Source organism: Arachis hypogaea, chromosome 16, assembly GCF_003086295.3.
Source record: "Arachis hypogaea cultivar Tifrunner chromosome 16, arahy.Tifrunner.gnm2.J5K5, whole genome shotgun sequence".
NCBI lineage: Eukaryota > Viridiplantae > Streptophyta > Magnoliopsida > Fabales > Fabaceae > Arachis > Arachis hypogaea.
The window spans coordinates 149,828,447-149,843,578 of record NC_092051.1 but is presented as its reverse complement, the minus strand read 5'-3'; the positions used below and the strand labels follow the sequence as shown (position 1 = coordinate 149,843,578).

The window sequence follows — 15,132 nt, the reverse complement described above, 5'->3', positions numbered from 1 at the left end:
AACATGATTTACAAAAATAATATTTAAAAAAATCAAAATCCTTTCTCTTCTCAAATTCAGTTTCATTTTCTTCACCATGATCATCAATCCAGCTCACTCTTCCTCTTTCCGCCGGTAACGTCGTAGACCTCCGCGAGCCCAGAACCCACCGCGACGCTCTTCTTCGCGATACCCTAGTGCCACAACACTCTCCTTCCTTGCCACAGTCCACCGCCACAACCCTTTCTCTTTTTTTCTTCTTCTCCTCTGTCCACTGATCCATGGCCGAACCACCACCAGCAACTACCTTAGTCGCCTCTAGCAGCTGCTGTCTTCACCACCGCCGCTGCAACATCCACCTCTACCCTGATTTCTTTTTGCTTTGTTCTTCATTACAGGTTCATGAACCAACCTACTTTCAGTCCCTCTAATTTTTGTTTGATTTAACTTAGGTTTAATTAGAATTTTAATTTAATTTTTAATCAGTTCTAGTTGCTCGGTTAGTTTAGTTAGATTAGATTTTTCTGATAATGGATACTAGGTTATTAGGATAAGTTAGTTTAAGCTTGTTAGTGGTAATAGAATTGTATGTGTTTGAATTTTTGCTGGTATTGCCGTTGAATTTTATGTGTTTGCCTTATGAAGATTTTGTTATTCGAATTGCCGAGGATTGTGTTAAATATGTGGGTACGTACTTGAATATATGGTTGTTGACTTGTTGTGGATTAAAACTGGTTCCATTAACAGGTTGCTGCTAGAATTGTTGAAACCTGTGGTTTGGTTGCCGACAAAGAGGGGAAGAGCGAACTGGATTGATGATGATGGTGAAGAAGATGAAGCTGCATTGAATTTGAGAAGAAGAGAAGAAGAAAGAAGAGTGAGAAGAGAAAGGGGAAGAGGGGTGGGTGTCCTCTGGCAGTAGAAATTGTCGCGGCGTAGGTGAGAAGAAGAGGGTGATGGTGAAGAGTTGAAGAAAGGGAATTGAGGGAGGGGTGGGGGGAGAGGCCGAAGAGATGCTAGGGAGTGGGTGGGGTGGGATTTTGCTTTTTTATTTAATATTATTTTTATGAGGGTAATTTGGTCAAAAAATATAATTGAAGTAGAAAAAAATAATTTTTTAATGTTTTGTAATGTTAAAAATAATTTTAATAATAAAAAAAAGTCAAAAACGAATTTGATTTTCGCCTCAACACCTTAGTAACAAAAGTAGTACTTAACCCTATTATAAACGACAGTCGCCGTAGCTAGAGAATAACCATTATTAGTGCACAAATTATACCATACATATGAAGAAGTAAAATGCAACTCGAGAAAGTGTTAATTCTTAAGAATAGAAGAAAATGGTACATGAAGTTTACAATTATATTTTGTACCTTTCCAATATATGAATATTTGATTCCATGATTACTGTAAAACAAAATTCACATTCTGTTTGGAAAAATGAATGTGCTTTGGACATAGTAGAATTAAATAAAGGTTGAAAAGTCAAAGGCATAGATATCATATAGAATAAAATAGAATATATGCCAAACAAATTAGAGAATATATAAAAAAATGTTAATAATTTAATAGGGGTGTTTATGAATCGGATTCGATCCGTATATATGTTTATCCGAATCTGATTTGAAAATTGTGAATATTGATTCGATCTGCAAGATTAACGAATCCGATCCAATCTACATACTAATAGGATAAGATTACAAATTTTAAGTAGGTATCCGCATATCTAGAGACTCACAATAAATACATAAATATTTTTTATATTTTATTTTAACTAATAATTATTATAGATTTTATATTATTTTATTTTTATTATTTAAGAAAAATATGTTTAATAATATTTTAAGAATAAATATATTTAAAAGAGTGAAAAAAAGAATTTTATTGATATTTTTTTTATAAAAATAGACTTTTTAAATATTTTTATATTTTGCGGATATATTCGATATCTGGTCCGATCCGCAAATGCACGAATCAGATCGAATAAGATCCAATATAAAAAATTGTGGATATTAAATCCGATCTAATTATTTTAATAAGAATCGAATAAAATTTTTTGTCATATCCAATCCAATCAGATTCGCATTTATCCCCTATAATTTAACAACAATTAACAACTTCACAAAATTGGAAGTCAGCTCACCTCCATCAAGTTATTGTTCTAAGCAAATATAATTTTGCACAATCATTTTCAATTTGACCAAATGTCCAACTAAGTGATTTTGCACCCAAAAAAAAAAAAAACTAAGCATGATCTTGAATGAACAAATTAAATCATGTTGATCTAACTAAGCAAAGGAGGAAAAAGACGTCTCTGAATTTGAACAACAAATAAATAAAAAATGTAAGAAAATAACCATTATCTTTTGATATGAAAGTTTGAGCAATGAGCAATAAATAGAGTACGAAGAAAGAGGGAACAAGAACGCCCGCGACGACGGCGTGATGGATAACGAGCGACTAGGTGATGAGCACGATAACCCATGATGTGCGACGAACGATATAGAGAAGTTCGCAATTTGCGAATGTACATAGGAGTTTGAGGCAACCGGTTGGACAATGGAGAGACAACTGAAGCATGAGGGATGGCGGCAGTGAGAAGAATGGCGACAATGGTAGAGGCTAGGATTTCTTTTCTTTTGTAGAGAGTAGGGGTGACACAATAGGTAGGTAAGGATTTAGATCCAATCCTAACTCTAATTACGGGTTGATTTTTTTACTAAAACTCAACTTTATCCTACCCGCAGGTTTATAATATATCAATTCGAACTCTACATGCCTTCAATTTACCGGTATCTTATTCTGTCTCATAAAAAAAAGCAATATTCAATAATTTGATGATATATTGAGGATTGTAATAATTTGGTATTTATAGATCACTGGTTAGATTTAGCTTAATAGTTAACGGCTTTTTATATGAATAAAAAGTTCTTGATTCGATACGCACCCTAGCGCGCGCGCGCACACACACACATATATATAGGGTGTAGGTTGGTCGGATAAATTGAGTCTCAACCCACATTCTATCCGACTAGTAGATCAATTCGCTATGTGTTCAATCCTATACCAACGGATTGAGTTGACAACTCTATTTGACCGAATTGAAAAAAATTAAGTACTTACGGATAGATTACTGCTATCATCCCTATGAAGTGAGAGTTGAAAATCGGTCGGATTTTAATTCAATTTGGCAGTCAGACAACAGTTTCAAAACGGTTTTTAAAATAACGGTTTTGTATGTTGGACCAAACAAAAAGTACTTTCCGTTCTTAGTCAGATTAGTCCTATAGTCGATCCGATCTGATTTTCAAAACATTAATTTATACATAAATACATAATAATTAAATTTTTATATGAAAATAATATTTTTATTTAAAATTTATTATTAAAAAATGCTTGATATATTTTTTAATAATGTTGGATAATCAATTTTTTAACTCATATCAGTTAATTCTTTAAAAATTATTTTATTTATTTAAAATTTAAAATTTAAAATTAACAAATATTAGTTAACTAAAATGAGTTCTTCGTACAATTTTTTTATGGTATATCCGTGACAAACTAAAAATTAATTTGGTGTATGTACACCACAAATTCATTTAAGAGTTTGTCTTTTCCCAATTTGCTATTAAGCAGCTTATTATTTAATATTTAATTATTTATTACCCTTTTTAGCATGGTGACTTGCTGAGTGATCACAAAAGTCTACCAATGCAAGTCAATAGCATTGACAAATGGAAAGACAGTTTTGCCCTCAACAGAGTATGGACGGGATGTTTTGATTTAGCTTATAACATAACAAGAGTTTTCAGTTTTCATCATCAATCATCAATCAATCATGATCATGAAAAGAGGGGAAGGCTTCTCCTGCTCACTCTTAAACTACTTGCTCCTAATTACCATAGTTGCATCCGCCGCCGTGGGTCATAACAGAAGATGTGCTCCATCTGCGTGCGGCAAAGTTACCAACATAACGCATCCTTTCCGGCTGAAGGATGACCCAGAATATTGTGGCGATCGGAGGTATGAGCTGGCTTGCGAGAATAACATCGCGGTGCTAGCTTTGTTCCCGGGGAAAAACTACCATGTTCAATCAATAAATTACAATAACTACACAATCCGACTCGTAGATCCCGGGATCTTAGAGGATGATTGTTCCACCCTTCCTAACTATTCCATATCCAATTCCTATTTGACGAATGAAGATGCAAGGGAACCATATGAAGACAATCAAAAGCGAGAGAGTGCTTTAGATAATGGCATGTCCAGATCCTTAACAGTATTCTGTAACGTGGTTTTCTTGGAGTGCAGCAATCCGGTGAGGGACGATCCACGATACGTGGACACTGCACCTTGCGTTAAACAAGGCCGCAATTTTTATGCTGTTTTTGGATACATGTGGGTGCATGAATTAAAAGATGATTGCAGTGTGAAGCTGGTTGCTGCCACATCATCCTTTCCTGCTCCACCGAGATGGCCATATGATCAATCATTCTTGAGATGCGGCCAAAACTATTCATACACTGAGATTCATAGGATGCTCAGTTATGGATTTGAGGTTTCGTGGCTACCTGGTGTTTGTGAGTGTGGACCGAGGAGGTCTTGCATAATTGACGAAACCGCTCGAAGTGGTATCTCATGTTACGGCGGCGAAAACTGTTACACTCCAATTCTGATGGCCGAATGTGGTAAGAAAACCAAAACCAATAATACTATTTAATGATTTTATGAACATATATATCATAACAAAAATAAAATAACATGTAGAAATATATATATATATATATATATATATATATATATATATATAAAACTTTTTTATCACTAAAACATATACTCTTTCACAGTCAAAACTCAAAACACACATTTTTTTTTTATTGTATATCTTTATTACAAATACCAAGAGAGTGTTTGGTTTTGAAAATAAGACAAATAAAATATTGAACATAACACAAAAATGATAAAAACATAAAAATTAATATTTTTATATTTTATTTAGTGACGACCTGAATATAATATAGAACAAATAATAAAAAATCTAATTTAGTTTTATTTTTTAGTCACATATTTTAGAATAAAAATAAAGTAATAAAAATATAATTATAAAAATTTGATAGTAATAGTAAAAAAAATAAAAAAAAAATAAGTTGTGTCTCTGTTTATTATCTCTGTGTCATTCTTATAAAAAAATATAAAATGTATATTAATTCAGTGTCAGTGTCTTAGAATATAATATTTTTATTTATATTTTATTTATCAAATATAATTTTGTGTTTTTATATTTATGTCTCAGTATCTTATCCTTATAAATAAATGCAGTCTAAAAATTAACATTTTTTAATATTATAGATTAATATTAGAAAATTTTCTTTTTTTTTTTTGTTAATATTGATAGATTATTAAAAATACTGAGCCTCTAGCCCTACTTTATTTTTATTCCACAGATAAACACAACTTATATATATACATATAAAATGTATAGATCTATAAGCTTATTTGTAAATACTCTTTATTAAATAAAAATTATTACATTATTTTTTATTAATTAATTAAATAAATTTTAACTTTTTATTATATATTATATTTTATATCAATATTTTAAAATTAAAATTTAAAATTCAAGAATTCGAAATTAAGAACTATGCTAAAATTTAAAATTTAGTGCAATATAATTTTTTCCCATAAAATTAGTTTCATATGAATTTCATTTAAATATATTACTAATAATACGGTGGTAAACCACATACAGCGGCACGAAATAATTTGTAGTATTATTTTTGCTATCTTCAATACTCTATAGCTAATTTGTTTCTACTGTCATTTAGGAAAGGTGTCGAAGCTCCAAATAATCGCAGAAGGTATGAACTTTTATCCCTTATTAAGGCGAGTTTAGTGTGCGAAGGAAATTTTTTTTTTTTTCATGAATCAAATTTATATGTGGAACTATTTATAAATATAATTTAGTTCAAGGAATATTGTTCAACTCATTGTTTTTAACTGAGTTTACTTTTCTATTTTTATCTTATACCATTGCACTTATTTTATTTTTCCCTAGAGATCACCTGTTGTATTATTATTATTATTATTATTATTATTATTATTATTATTATTATTATTATTATTATTATTATTTGGCCTGTTAGTTGAATGAATCAATTCTTTGCATACATTACCATCAATATATCACAATGACACAAAAAATCAGCTACCAATCAACTATAAAGATTTGATTATTTTATTATAAAAAGTATAATTATTTTGGTGATAAATTATTTTATTAAAAATGTATAATATAACATGTATAATATACAGTAATACAATTAATTTAGTAGTTAATTTTGTACATTATTGATAAAGCATTTTGGCATTAGGATGGCTACCCAATTTCTCATCTTTCAACAATATTAAGATAATGCAAAGTAAGGAATATATAATCGCAAGCTCCCAATAATGTCATCGCACCTTTTGCTTTGTGTCTAGTTTGAGTGCTTTTCTACGACTTGCATCCTTTTGAAACGTTTCTCCATGTCTTATGATTTATTCCACTAATTCTTTGCAGATTACGCGTATGGAATTTTGAAAGGTAGATTCTTATTCCTCAGCAAATATTTTCAGTTGCATGGTGTGATTTCCATATCTATCGAGTCCTATGTCACTAAGAAGACATTATTAGGGTGCCACAAAACATATACAATATCTTTTAGAGACTAAATAATTTGCTATTTTTTCAATATTTTTAAGAGATAAATTGGTGGTTTTTCTTATGTCAATTAAATATTTATGTAAACTATTTTACCATTATTGAATATCAAATTACATTCTTTGTATCCCATGTTCAACTTTTATACTCTCGTTAACAACAAACATATTTAAATTGATTGATACTTTTATATTACACAGGACTTCGAAAAGTAGTAGGAAAAGATGGTGGTGATACCTTCTATAAAGCAGATGTATTAGCTATTATTAAGCTAGGAGTTTTCACGGGACGGGTTATGGTGCCATACATGGTCGTCAAATTCATATCAGGTCTCGTGTTTTTCTTCATAATGTTGATCTACATAAGCCAAAGAAGACATGCATCAATTTATGAAAATATTGAGGAATTTTTGCAAGGGAACAAACTCATTCCAATAAGATATTCATATAAAGAGATAAAGCAGATGACAAGAGATTTTAAGGAAAAATTGGGAGAAGGAGGATTTGGCTCAGTATACAAGGGAAAGTTACGAAGTGGACCCTTTGTAGCCATAAAAATGTTGGGTAAAGCCAAGGGTAATGGTCAAGATTTCATCAGTGAAGTTGCTACAATTGGTAGAATACATCATGCCAATGTAGTAAGATTGGTTGGATTTTGTGTAGAGGGTTCAAAACGCGCTCTTGTATACGAATTTATGTCGAATGGTTCTCTAGATAAATTTATCTTCTCCAAAGTGGATAGTGTATCATTGACTTACCAGGAACTTTTTGAAATATCTCTTGGAGTGGCTCGTGGTATAGCTTATCTGCATGAAGGTTGTGACATGCAAATTTTGCATTTTGATATCAAGCCTCACAACATTCTTCTTGACGAGAACTTCATTCCTAAGGTCTCAGACTTTGGTCTTGCAAAGCTTAATCCTCTGGATAACAGTATTGTTTCTTTGAAAACAGCAAGAGGAACCCTTGGTTACATGGCCCCAGAATTGTTCTATAAAAATATTGGTGCAATATCTTACAAGGCTGATGTCTATAGCTTTGGAATGCTTTTGATGGAAATGGCAAGTCAAAGAAGAAACTCGAATCCAAACGCAGAGCATTCAAGCCAATTTTACTTTCCATTTTGGATATATGATCAATTGGCTCAGAAAAGTGATGAGATAAAGGTGGAAATTTTGATGCATGAAGAAACAAGCGAATTAGCAAAAAAGATGTTTACAACTGCGCTGTGGTGTATACAATTGAAGCCAAGTGATCGTCCTTCAATGAATAAAGTAGTGGAAATGTTAGAAGGAGAAGCTGCAAATATTGAAATGCCTCCAAAGCCTTCATATTATCCAAATGATATTATCCACGGAGATTCTGAGATTAACTCAGGAGAAGCTACTTCAAATAATTCTTCTGGCTCTTCGGGTTTTGAGGAGGAAATTGCAACTAACCCTCTGTTAATGTTTTCTGGATGATGACTAATGCAATTTGCTTTTTATGATCTTGTTTCTTATTATGTTAAGCAAAAGGGCAAGTATAACAAGTGTGGTATTTTTCTATATTGTATTTATATTTATATTTACGTGTTGTGTACGCTTTTGTTTATTGAAACCAGTTGAATGACAATTTGATCATTTCTTTATGAGCACGCGTGTATTAATATTATTATTTTGATAAAATAAGTTAAATATAATCTTTGTTTAGTTTTAACTCAATAATATATACAATGGTTAGAGAATGCAAAATAGTTAATATGACCAATTCTTGCATGTTTCCTTATGTTCCCCTAATTTAAGGCTGAAATTTGTTGATCACATAAACTCTGCAAATTATTTTTGGGTTAATTTTATGTTATGGGGCGAGATTGGTAGCACGCAGGTGAATCTTAATATCAGAAGGAGAAACATAAATAATAAAAAACAAACTAATAATTCAAAATACGAAACAAATGTTATAGAACTTACAAAACCAAAACTGCCAAAAATGAACTCACATCAAAACTAGTATAGTAGACTGAATGATTATGTTTAGAACCATTACAGATTCACCATCCTCCTTCTAGTTTACTGGAAACGATGATTGTTACTTCTTGGATTTCTTTGGTGCTCTGCATAAAAGATATACAATTGACCATTAAACAAGAAAAACACCATACACAAATTGCAACTATGACATAAACATAAACTGTAATACTCACTGGGCAGGCTGGGGTGCTGTAGCAGGTGGAGCACTAGGTGCTGCTGTCACCTTCTCTCTAGGACCCTAAACATTTCAAACACATAACACAAGTGTGATAATTTTAGATATAACTTAGGAGAACACACAAAACAGTTAAGTGTTAGAGAAATGTTTTGTATATTAGGTTGTACACCAGGGTAACACGCATCTCTCCTCCATTGGATGGGGTGTAGAACTTAACAGGTCTCACATGTTACCAGTTGGAGGAGTGAAGTGTGTCGACTTGATGTACAAGAAGAATGAGTACAAATTATACATCTCTAAGTATTCCCATGTGCAAGGATTACGAGATTATAAACCCGTGAATGGAACTCACTTGGGCCAGACGTTCCTCCCTTCGAGCAGATTTCCTTTCCCTGCTAGCCTTGTTCTTTGCGCGCTTGGCCTCGAACTGATCAGACAAAGTCTTTTCTCTAGCCTTCTCAGCCTTGGATTTGTGGATGCTCTCCATCAAAACTCTCTTGTTCTTGAAAACATTACCCTTCACCTTCATGTACATATCATGGTACATGTGCTTGTCGATCTTCTTTGATTCCCTGTACTTACGAAGCAATCGCCTTAGAACACGCATCCTCCTCATCCAAAGTACTTTGGTGGGGAGCCTTGCCTCCCTTGTACCCTTACGCTTACCTGATAGTATTGAAGTAAGCATTGTAATTCGCAAATGATGACCAGGACCAAAATGCAAATTCATTTTATGCCCAGCTAACAAAGCTCCACATGTATTTAGTGGCTATAACTTATCTGCAAACCTATCTAGCAGAAGTATTACAAACTTCTTTTCAATCGATAAGCAGCTCTGTAAAGCATGACTTACAAAAGGAGTGAAAAATTAAGGTTCAATATCACTTAGTGGCTTATCTAAAGAGTGATATTGTGTTGAATAACATCTTTGAAAATCCCCTGGGAGGCTTAGAATTGATTTTGGGAGGAAGTAAAATTGATTTAGTAAATTCCAATACTGTTTGGTTTCTAACTCTCAAGATCAAATTCTTGTTCTATAATAGATTTTGGGCAAACTGAAAACATTTTTTTTATTTTCTGACAGTTACTTTAACAACTATGATCAAACATAAAACAGTTTAACTAAATAAATTCTACCATAAATAATTCAACCTACAATTAGTTCCAAACAAGTAGAATCGAACACAAAACAAACTAACTTCTCAGTTATTATGCTTCAAGTGGCGAACGACCAATAGTACCATGGCCATATTTTGTGAATATGCATCAGCTACAAACTACTAGAATTTAATCCATCCCAATATTGAATTATAAGATCAATTATTTTCACATTGAGAAATGCTGTGTACTCATCTTTGCCTCATAAACGCACCTAACATATAACCCCCAAGACCGAATGAAGGTTCGGACTCGGGTTGAAATATGGAATTAGATCTCACAAGTCACACCTCATCAAATGGTGAGGATTTGTAATGTTGGCTCAGTGTACAAAGCAAAGATAAGCACAGATGGCATATCTCTTTTGCATTTAAGTATAACAAAAATTACCGTATCCGGAGTGGCGACCCTTCCGCTTGGCTTCCTTCATCCTGCGAGCCCGGGAGCGTGAGTGAATCTTGGTTGGCTTCCTGATGATAAATCCATCCTTAACCAACTTTCGAATGTTTTGGCCTACGAACAAAGCACCCACCAAGCTAAGTAACGGACAATGTTTTGTTGTCCAATAGAGTATATCAAAATAAGTGTCTCAAATTTGATTGATGTACTTTATATTACCCTTAAAAGTATAATTTTGAAGCTAGAAAGTGCTATCTATGACCATTAACCAGTAATAATGTTCACTAAAAGTCTTGGATTAGCAACCTCCGTCGACAATACCTTGAAGGGTTTAGGGTTTAGTTTTTTTGGGAGGAAATGTCACTAAGTAATGCTAAATGCCTAAATGGACAAACACCAAACCGTATTACTACTAGGTACAGAAAAAAACACACCACATTCAGATATCAGATCCAACTGAAAACACAAATCAAAACTTTGAAAAGAAAAAAAAAATCTTGCGGTGTTAAAATAAAGTGAAAATTTTAATGAAACTTGAACAAACTATTTTTTTAAGATAAAGGAGCTCGCTAACTGTTTCTCTCACAGGAAACTAATTATTTTCTTCTTCTTCTTTTCTTTATTTTATTTTCTGTTTCCTCAGAGCTTAGCTAAAGGAACACAGGCTTTTGTTTTTCATTTTGATAGCATCGACATTTCTTCGATCCTAATCTGGCTAAACGGAGCTGAAAATGTTGATAACAATAAACTGGAAGAGAGAGAGAGCATACGAGAATTGGCCATGGAGATTTCGTTGACTTCATTGGGATCAAGCCACACTTTTCCTCTTCCACACTTGAGAACGCTCGCCGCCAATCGCTTCTGCAGCTTCAGCGACACCATTTTCTCCCTTCTCAGTTCTCTCTCTCCCTCTCTCTCTATCGCGAAGTGCTATATATGTGTCTGCTTCAAATGGCAACCCTCATTTCTGTTAATGGGCCGGTCCTCACTTATAGGCCCAATGTGAAGTTTTAGTATTTGGGCTCACCTCTATCACAAGTTCATCATAATATTGAAAGTATAACAAGTTGGGCTGCTGGCCCTTCTTGCACCAAAAACAAAAGGAACACTCTGTCAAAATTAGGAGAAAAAAAATGACCAAAAAAAAAGGATAAGTTAGAGAATTCCAATATCCAGTGTACTGTGTATGTCTCAAGTTTTGTAGCGAATTCTATAAAATATTTCTCAAAACTTTCATTCTTCTAGATAATCTTGAAACTTCATTTTTTTTTTTTTTTGGTATTGTCATTTTGTTTTTATTTCGGGGTTGTGGATAGAAATTAATGTGCTTGCCATTTGTTTAAAGCCCATTCATTTCAGCTTGGTGTGAAAGCAAATCCTTTCAAGACATTTGTACATTTGGATATTCGTATTCATAAAGATCAGAATATATAATACTTGATTTAGAAATATTTTAAATTGTTTTTTTTCCTACATTTAAAAATTGTATACAATTTAAAAAAAAAATGAATAATTTTTAATACATGATTTAATTTAGAAACATTTGGCACTTTATTTAATAAAAAGAGTTCTATTTCAGTATTTTGGTCTTTGGATTCAAGTGTTAATCAATTAATATTAGTTAACTTTCCTCAAATTATTCTTTTACCGTAAATTTGAAATTTTAAATCTTAAAACTTAAATACAAAACTTTAATCCTAAATCTTTAATCTTTCAGAAAATAAAAGTTAAAAACATAATTTTACAATAAAAAATAAATTAATATTTGAGAACAACTTATTTTTTTCCATTTCTTAGTCCCTTCTGGCCATCAACATCACAGCTTGAATAGCTTAGGGCATGAAATTTTTTTCATGGTGCGGTGAGCGTGGAAAGCAATCAAGCTGTAAATTTAGTTACCAATTTTGCCATTTTTTTTTCTTTTCCTAATTTTTCTTTCGAGATTTTCTTTTCCCTTTTCTTACCTCTTCCTTTAGACTCACCCAATAGAGTTTGATGAGAGGCTATTTCACAAGATTCTTTCTTGTTTGAACATAGCTGTTCCGATCAACGAGTTAGAAGGAAGAAGATCTGGATCCCCATTATTCTGTGATTCATTGATTTCTCAACAATGGCTGACAATCAGAGCAACGCAGTACAGATGGATGTAAACGCACTAGCCAATCTCCTCCATCAACTCACTACTCTTCAGTCTCAGATTTCGAAGAACAACACAAGTCCAATTCAAGATCAATCAAGCCCTTATTTTATCCATCCGGGAGAAAATTCAGGTACACCGATTATTTCAATCGTGTTAACACCTAACAATTATGATAGTTGGAGTCATGCTATGATTAGAGCTCAAAGAACAAATTGAAATTTATTGATGGTACCATAAGAAAACCTGAGAATAATAATGTTGAATATGAGGCATGGGAAAGATGCAACAATTTGATTGTTTCTTGGATCAATCTTTCATTAAGTCCTGGAATTCGTGATAGTGTTATGTGGAACAATGTTGCTATTGATTTGTGGGAGGAACTTAAGCACAGGTACTACCAAGGGGACAGGTTCAGAATTGCAGAACTCCAAGAGGAACTTTTTGCCATCAAGCAAGGTGATCTGACCATCACTGATTATTACACAAGGCTCAAACAGATATGGGAGGAGCTCAACAATTTCAGATCCATTCCAAACTGTGTCGGATGTGCAGAGTCATGCTCTTGCGGACTATCAAAAATAAGAGAATACAGAGATGAAGATCAAGTAGTCAGACTTTTGAGAGGATTGAACGAACAATACTCTACCGTCAGATCACAAATCATGCTCATGTCACCCCTACCAGACCTAAACACAGTATTTTCTATGCTAACACAGCAAGAGAGACAGTTGACCAACATGGACAACAATAAAATTTTGTTCAATTCCACTCAAAATACAACTACATCACAAGTGCTCAATTCATCATCTAATAGAGGCAGAGGAAGAGGGCGAGGGAGATCAAGTCAAGGTGGTAGAGGGCGTGGAGCTAAGATAGTATGCTCTTATTGCAACAAACTTGGCCACACAGAAGATGTGTGCTATAAGAAACATGGGTACCCCTCCCATTTCCAGCAGCGGCAGCAACATCCCACCACAATTGCTAATGTACTCAATGATAAACACCCCCAGCTCAATTGCCTCCAAGAGAACATTGGAATGTCAAGCTCTGAATTCACTCCAGAACAAAAATTTGCCTTGTTGGAGCTGATCAAAGGCAAAAGTGTGCAGCAACAACCTCATAATGCAAATCAGGTTAATTCTATTCAGACCTCCACTCCAGATAAAATCATTGTATTACAATTTAATACAAGAATTATGAGTATTATAACTCCAAAATCTGCACTATGGGTCATTGACTCTGGTGCGACAGATCATGTGACTTTTGACTTAAAAGATTTTGCAAGTTTTCAAAATATTGCTCCAATAAATGTGATATTGCCAAATGGAACCAAAACTGTGAGCACCATTGTTGGCACAATCATATTTTCTAAAAAATTTTTTCTCAAAAATGTTTTGTACATTCCCTCCTTTGATTTCAAATTGATTTCTGTGTCAAAATTAACCTCAAATTTACATTGTCAAATGTTAATCAATGATAAGTGTTGTGAGATACAGGATCAATCCACATCGAAGATGATTGGCATTGCTAAGTGCGGAGATGGGCTATATACAATGAGTAGAGAAATAGAATACTTTCACCTTCAATCCCCTTCAATAAAGCAAGCTTCATTGGCAGCAGCTTCTACCACTACTCATAACATAGCATCTTCACAAACTGAGCATAACAAGATTTGGCATCTTAGATTAGGACATATACCTATGCATAGACTAATTTTAATGAAAAAAGATTATCCTTTTATAGATTGCACTGCTTCAACATTTCCTTGTGACTCATGTCATTTTGCAAAACAAAAGAAGCTATCTTTTGATCTTAGCACAACTGAAATAAAGAATTGTTTTGATTTAGTTCATATGGATATCTGGGTCCCATTTCTGTCCCTTCCAATGAAGGACATAGATATTTTTTGACTGTGGTGGATGGCAAGAGTAGATTTACTTGGACTTTTTTTATGAAAACAAAATCTGAGGCATCACAATTGGTTATTAACTTTGTAAATTTTGTCAAAGTACAATTTGAAAAACAAATTAAGTGTATAAGAACTGACAAGGGACCATAATTCACTCTAAAGTCCTATTTTGCATCAATTGGCATTCTACACCAAACTTCTTGTGTAGAAACACCAGAGCAAAATGGAATTGTAGAGAGAAAACACCAGCACATTTTAGGTGTTGCTCGAGCACTGTTATTTCAATCAGGAATTCCACTTTGTTTTTGGCAATACGCAGTTGCTCACGCTATTCACCTAATTAATAGGCTGCCCAGTATTAAATTGGATAATGTCAGTCCTTATAAGGTTTTGTATGGCACATTACCCAATCTTTCAGATTTAAGAGTATTTGGTTCTCTTGCATATGCCTCCACGTTAACAAATTCAAGAACAAAATTGGACCCAAGAGCTAGAAAAGCAGCATTTCTCGGTTTCAAATTTGGAACAAAGGGTTTTCGACTTATTGATTTGAAGTCAAAAGAAATTTTCATATCTAGAAATGTAACTTTCTATGAAACTCATTTTCCATTTTCACATTCCACAAGCACTGAAATTATGACACCCACTCTTCTTCCAC

At 33.2% G+C, this 15,132-nt stretch overlaps 2 protein-coding genes across 3 annotated transcripts; one reads left to right on the top strand and one right to left on the bottom strand.

The window, feature by feature from the left end:
- Positions 1 to 3,782: 3,782 nt before the first annotated feature.
- LOC112697884 (LEAF RUST 10 DISEASE-RESISTANCE LOCUS RECEPTOR-LIKE PROTEIN KINASE-like 2.1) lies at positions 3,783 to 8,308 on the top strand. Of its 2 annotated transcripts, XM_025751254.3 has the most exons (4): positions 3,783 to 4,667; positions 5,805 to 5,837; positions 6,539 to 6,562; positions 6,880 to 8,308. In XM_025751254.3, exons 1-4 carry the CDS (start codon positions 3,818 to 3,820, stop codon positions 8,139 to 8,141), a joined length of 2,169 nt encoding a protein of 722 aa, XP_025607039.1. In that variant the 5' UTR covers positions 3,783 to 3,817; the 3' UTR covers positions 8,142 to 8,308. The 2 variants fall into 2 exon arrangements, with proteins under 2 accessions (XP_025607039.1, XP_072075520.1); XM_072219419.1 differs by lacking the exon at positions 6,539 to 6,562.
- Positions 8,309 to 8,551: 243 nt separating this feature from the next.
- Positions 8,552 to 11,388, bottom strand: LOC112697886 (large ribosomal subunit protein eL19y-like). Its single transcript, XM_025751256.3, has 5 exons — positions 11,196 to 11,388; positions 10,417 to 10,539; positions 9,221 to 9,534; positions 8,864 to 8,928; positions 8,552 to 8,773 (listed from the first exon to the last, which is right to left on the bottom strand). The coding sequence occupies exons 1-5, from the start codon at positions 11,305 to 11,307 to the stop codon at positions 8,749 to 8,751; spliced, it is 639 nt and encodes a 212-aa protein (XP_025607041.1). The 5' UTR covers positions 11,308 to 11,388; the 3' UTR covers positions 8,552 to 8,748.
- Between the last annotated feature and the right edge of the window lie 3,744 nt (positions 11,389 to 15,132).

Excerpts from the sequence above, each read along its gene's own strand:
- LOC112697884 (XM_025751254.3), top strand. The coding sequence starts at position 3,818 with ATGATCATGAAAAGAGGGGAAGGCTTCTCCTGCTCACTCTTAAACTAC. Across the intron at positions 5,838-6,538 it reads GCTCCAAATAATCGCAGAAG|ATTACGCGTATGGAATTTTG; the intron begins GTATGAACTTTT and ends AATTCTTTGCAG. Across the intron at positions 6,563-6,879 it reads CGCGTATGGAATTTTGAAAG|GACTTCGAAAAGTAGTAGGA; the intron begins GTAGATTCTTAT and ends TATATTACACAG.
- LOC112697886 (XM_025751256.3), bottom strand. The coding sequence starts at position 11,307 with ATGGTGTCGCTGAAGCTGCAGAAGCGATTGGCGGCGAGCGTTCTCAAG. Across the intron at positions 10,540-11,195 it reads AATCTCCATGGCCAATTCTC|GCCAAAACATTCGAAAGTTG; the intron begins GTATGCTCTCTC and ends CTTTGTTCGTAG. Across the intron at positions 9,535-10,416 it reads GGGTCGCCACTCCGGATACG|GTAAGCGTAAGGGTACAAGG; the intron begins GTAATTTTTGTT and ends CAATACTATCAG.